The 5,782-nt window shown below is 40.0% G+C and overlaps 1 protein-coding gene across 1 annotated transcript in view; it reads left to right on the top strand.

Annotated features, from left to right (window-relative positions):
* Positions 1 to 1,020: 1,020 nt before the first annotated feature.
* LOC106523414 (voltage-dependent L-type calcium channel subunit alpha-1F) overlaps positions 1,021 to 5,782 on the top strand; it is a gene marked incomplete at its 5' end in the record, with an annotated part of 15,441 nt that continues 10,679 nt past the window's right edge. Inside the window, 2 exon segments of the mRNA XM_014016816.1 lie at positions 1,021 to 1,629; positions 4,875 to 4,975. Of these exon segments, the coding sequence (XP_013872270.1) occupies positions 1,021 to 1,629; positions 4,875 to 4,975 (710 nt within the window).

Below are 5,782 nucleotides of genomic sequence, written 5' to 3' on the forward strand. Positions count from 1 at the left end.
GACCCAGGACACACTGAAGGGATTATATATCCTGGGAACTCCCAGGAGGAGCTGTAGTGTCACTAGGGGAGAGGTTTGCTGGATCACCCTCCTAGACCTGCTGCCTCTGACATCTGACTACAAAAAAGAGTTGATGAGTTTTCCAAGTGTTGAAGCATTTGTTATTAATCTGTGAGTAAACAGCTTCTTCAGCATCTTCAGCGTCATTAAAAACTCTTGTTCCATATTTTTACTCATTGATAGAGCCTGTTGCTATATTGTGTTTTTGATGGTAGCTGTCTTTGAGTGGATTCTAACAAAAAATGTGCAAAGTACATTTGGTTTGGTGCACGTAGCTGTATTCAGGTTGTCAACAGAGGTGATTTTGGGAAGCAGAGCAGTGATTGTCACAGATCTGCATCATGAATCATCCTGTCAGTGTGCGTCTCCAGGTTTGTTCAGCCTGTGAATGAAAAGGATGTGGACTAACTCTAATGGCTTAGCCCACGCCAGTCCCACTGTGTATGAGAACCCAAGCAGATTCACAGACACAAATAAAAAAATGAAAACACTTTCTCTGTCTGCCTCCTCCACCTCCTGTCTCTTTCATTTTCTGATTTTTTTTATTTTTATTTTTCCCAGTCATTTGATCTCTTTTCATCCTACCTTTCTCTGCCTACACTGTCTTTGACTGGACTAGCTGTACATCCCCTTCCCACCCACTCACAGGCTTTTCTCTTCTTCTCTGAACGTAAGGTGCAGCACCTCCCCAGGAGCAGAGTGAAGCACCTCACACCCCTGTTGATGATGCAGTAAGGGAGGCAGAAGAGGAGGAAGAAGAAGAGGAAGAGGAGCCTACGCCAGTTGCTGAGAAAGATGCTCCCATTCCTCCCATCTCAGAAGAAGGTAACGGAGATTTAGCACAAGCAGAGGGGGAGGAGGAGGACGGGGCATCAAAAGGGACAGAAGAAAATGTGAAGGAGGAGGAGGAGACAGAAAAAAAGGTTGTGGAGGTAGAAGAAGAACAAGGAGAGGAAGAAGAGGAAGAGGAGGAAGAGGAGGAGGGGGAGGGTGATAAAGAGATTGAGACAGAAAAGCCAACAAGTGAGGAGAAAGGCGAGGAAGAGGCAGCGGTGGTAGCAGAGGACTTAAAGGAGCAGGAGGAAGAGGAGTATGATGGGGAGGATGAGGATGACGACACGACGACGGCTGACCTCCTCACAGACAGCACCTCCCCAATCAAACCCAGCAACAAAAAGACTAATTCAGCTAAAACCAACGGTCACGTTTTGTTGGGCTCCGAGGAGCAGCGAGCGAACCCCGGCACCCCTCCGCCTCCTTCGCCCACCCCAGAGCCTCTGCTCTGCCCCCTGGTGGAGTCTGAGCTCAGCTACACCGACAGAGACGTGTCCCTCAGCTCCGGCTATGAGATGTACAACGGTGACCTGGCAGAGCCGGGCCTAACAAATGGCTCCAGCGAGCAGCATCACGGCACCGTGCCCCTCTTCCCCGACCTGCCCCTGGATCCTGAGCCGGAAAACCCCGTTTGTGTTGGGGCGGCGGACATCGGAACAGAGCCATCATCAAACAGCCCCACTGCAGACCGCAGTCGCACCGTGTCATCCTCAAGCACAGGAGACACACCTAAAGGTGAAATGTAGCATGTTTACAGTTTACACACATGAGATTCAGTGTTTTTTATTTAAATTGAAACTTTGTTGCCACCAGAGCCTTTGTGCTTGTTTTGTGCTCAGCATCAAGACTTTAGTGGAACAATTTTTGCCATGCTAGTTGCAGGGAGATGGCACTGGCTGCTGATCAAGACAAGCCAATCTAAAATTAAACAATGTGTTCAGTGTGGCGTTTTAGCCAGCTGGAAATCACGCACTGCCTCGAGGTAAACAGCACAAAGAGTTGTTGGAGAATTGGAACAGTGATAGGTAGGAGATCTGGACTCAGTAGTATCTCACTGTTGGTGGCTAACTGGTAAACAGCATTCACACAGGGTCTCCAAAATGTCTGCAAAGGTTCTCAGTTTCTTTGTGCCATTCGTAGACCCTTACAATCTTATCGCTTCATTCTTATGTTCAAAAAATTGACAAACTTTTCCTCAAACCCACCTCAACGTACTTTCCTTAAATTCTAATGAGCTATGACTGAAATCATTTAATGCATCTTTGAACAACCAGGTCTAAAAACTATGTAGATGATAAACAATAAGAATTTAAAGATTTCTTCATTATTTTTATTTCAGAAATTTATTCATTTTAAAAACAAAATAAATTCTATATCCTATTAAAAAATACAAATCAAATAAAATGAAAAACTAAACACAAACATCAACTCCTTAAATACAAACCGTATTGAGTACATATTATTTCATATTTCTTTAACAAACCAACTTTTATCATTCTCTTAAATGTGAACTTTGATCTGGCATTTTTAACATCACTCTCCTGATAAATTGGTTCTAAATTTAGGTTTCACAAACATCTCTATCCTCCTGACATTGTAACAACTTTCTCTCTTAACAAAACTGTATTGACTGTTTAAAGGTAATATGTTTTTGTGAGCCATTTACCTAACCGATAAAATACTGTAATCAACCAAATAAATAATTTCAAATTAAATGTGGAACAATTATATAACTTATACATGAGCTTTATCACTGAAAAACTCCCTAACTTTGTATAGTACTTCAATGCATTTCTTTTTTTATTCTTAAATAATTTATGTGAGTTTCCGTGTCAGCTTTTCAACAATGATAACACCCAAAAACTTCACCTCGCAGACTACAAATCTCAACCCCATCAACTCATTCATTCATTTTAAACATGACTTAGTGGGGCTGGCTGCTAACGGTAGGTCTGATGAAGGCAGAGATGGGCAATCAAATAATGTGCATGGCCTAGAACTAGCTTTGTGAGCTGGCCACATCACTAACTGTTTGTTTGTCACAAACACTCAATATTCAGTGACATTTCAAATTCACTTCATTTTCTAAATTCAAACGTTGAGTCTTGAATTAGTCACAGCCTGGAGAGATTTCCTTCAAAACGTTTCTTTAACTCCGCAGTTCCTGTCTTCACCTTCATTATGTAACTTCATGTGAAACTGAACTGTGTTGCTGCTTCTTTGGTTTGTCCTTGATGTTTAGATTCAACATGTTTAATTGTTTCAGTGATGCCTCAGTCATTATAAATCTGGTCCCTAGTTGAGCTCACTCATTTACAGCGGAGTTGACTCGCTGTTTATTTACTGAGTTCATGTTTTTATTTCTGGACTCTTACTATTCTTACATCAGTTTTGTTTCTTCTTACAGTTTGTGTACTTATAGTTTGTTTAGTTTTGGTTCATAAGTGTACAGTGTTATCGCTGTTCCAGAGTTATTGGCATCATCTAATGTCTCATTAGATCAGACTTACATGCTTTGAGTTTTAAATGTTTCTAGTTTACTTCTCCTTGTGGAGCTCTGATCTCATCAGGTTGGATTTTTATTTTCTCCTCATGACTTTTGATATTTGCTGCAGTTTATTTGTCTCATACTAACACCACAGTCCTCACTCTGTCTGTTCTGTTGGAGCTGGAGTTTGCTCCAAACTCTGAACTTGACTTTTACTCCCAACAGACTAATGTTTGCTTTAACTCCCACAGCCTGATGGGCAACTGCAGAGTTATTAGTGTTGTAATGTTTTCTTTTGCTACAAACAGGGTTGGGATTTTACTGTGACTAAATTATAATAAACAATAATGTACAGTTACTCAGTAAACCAATAAGTGTAACAACTGGTTACTTGAATACACAATATTTTTATATTGCAACATCATGAATTAAAGTAGTACTGTGGTGAAATCATTTTGGAAATACATTATTTCACTTAAAGCATTTATTTTAAATTTATGGTTCATATTTGTTCTGCAAAACATAGTTTTTTTCTTGCTATAAAGACCTTGTTAAGGGACTGAGGGAAAAAATGAATTATTCTATCCAATTAAAGGCTCTAAAACTGCTAATAAAAATATACATTTACACAAAAAATATGTTTTTATCATTACTGACCTTGAACGTTTTAATCTGCATGTTAATGAGAACCAGGATTTAATTTAGATTTTATTCAAGATCAGCAAATATGAAATAAAACAATCAAAAAGAAAAGAATTATATAGGTCTTCTGGACGGGTTCTTCTCTAATGAAACGTTTCGTCTCTTCTCCAAGAGACTTCTTCAGTCTGAGAGTTTCAGGCAAAATTCAGGCTTTTAAGCCCAGCCTCCGTGTGACTGATACTCACATCACATGGCTTTCATTGACACCTAATTAACACTTATTGTTAACAGGGGGTGGAGTGATACTGGCAATGGCCGCGCTGTAGGAGGGGGACAACTGAAAACGGAGGCCTCCACCTCTGTTTAATGATGGACGGTCTTTCTTCACAAAAATGMCTTCTTTTACTCCTCTCTCAAACCAACGTTCCTCTCTATCAAGAATGAGAACATCCTCATCTCTGAAAGAGTGACCGCTGGCCTGTAAATGAGTGAAAACTGCAGAGTTCTGGCCATTAGATGTAGCTCGTCTGTGTTGGGACATTCTTTTGAACAGTGGTTGCTTTGTTTCCCCGATGTACTGTATAACTGGTCGCAGTCCTCCTGGCACTTAACAGCATATACAGCATTGCTCTGTTTGTGCCGGGGCACCGGATCTTTGGGAAATAAAACAATGTTTGCCTTTTCTCCTCTGAAGAGCTCTGCTGGATGATTTATTTCAGTTATGTTTCATCTGCAGCAGTTAAATATCAGTAGTTTAAAAAGCAGAAGTAGTTGATCTTGGATTATGTGTCTGTAAGTTTGTAACCTTCATGTATGAACTCACTTTGAATCTCATGTTGTGTCCACACAGTCAGGGCCCGAGCTGCAGACCTGCTGATCAACCCACTGGACCCCCGCAACGCCGAATCCATCCGAGTCAAAATCGCTGACCTGGGAAACGCCTGCTGGGTGGTAAGAACCAGAGTTTGGAACTGAATACAACTCATCAAACACATGGATTAGGATTAGGAGCGTCAGGAAGTAGTACTTCAGGTTTAAATGTCAATGTCTGACTGCAGGCATTTAAATTCTGCATCTCCATTCCCACTGAACAGAAGAGGATAAATACTTGGATGCTAAAAAACCCAAACATGTTATTTATTTAATGGCAGAAATAAAATTGTGTTTGATTTTAATTTGTACAGAATCCTAGCCCATCTGTAAAAACTTATTTTTTATGTGAACCTTCTAATTATTGTTTCTAAGGTGCTGCTGTCTTTTACTGAGTGAACCGTCAGAGCATAGTGGAGTGTAATCCACCTTCTGTGAGCGTGAAAAGTCCATTTGAAATAAACAGTCCCTCAGTGTGTGTTATGTTCTACAAATGATCCTAATCACTTCACCATCCTCCTGAGTTACTTCTCATCACTCCTGGAGATTAAATAAAATCATTTTACCACTAAGAACTGTTCAAGGGCCCAATAAGAGTAATATTGATTTAGTCTCATCGGTTTTTATCTATATTTATTTTTTTTACCATAACTGTTTCAGTTTAATGTAAAGCTTTAATGAAAGCAGTACCACTGGTGTACTGTAGTACTACGTACTAAGAAAAGTAACCATAACAATTTAGTCGTGGTGGTCTGAAAAATGTTATTTCCTATTTAAATAATTCTAAATAGTTGTGAGATTTGTCCTGATGCATCTCAGTAATCCAGGTAAAAAATCAAAAAGAAAAAAATTGTATAGGTCTTCTGGACGGGTTCTTCTCTAATGAAA

The sequence above is a fragment of the Austrofundulus limnaeus genome, unplaced genomic scaffold, assembly GCF_001266775.1.
Source record: "Austrofundulus limnaeus strain Quisiro unplaced genomic scaffold, Austrofundulus_limnaeus-1.0 Scaffold156, whole genome shotgun sequence".
NCBI classification, from domain to species: Eukaryota; Metazoa; Chordata; class Actinopteri; order Cyprinodontiformes; family Rivulidae; genus Austrofundulus; species Austrofundulus limnaeus.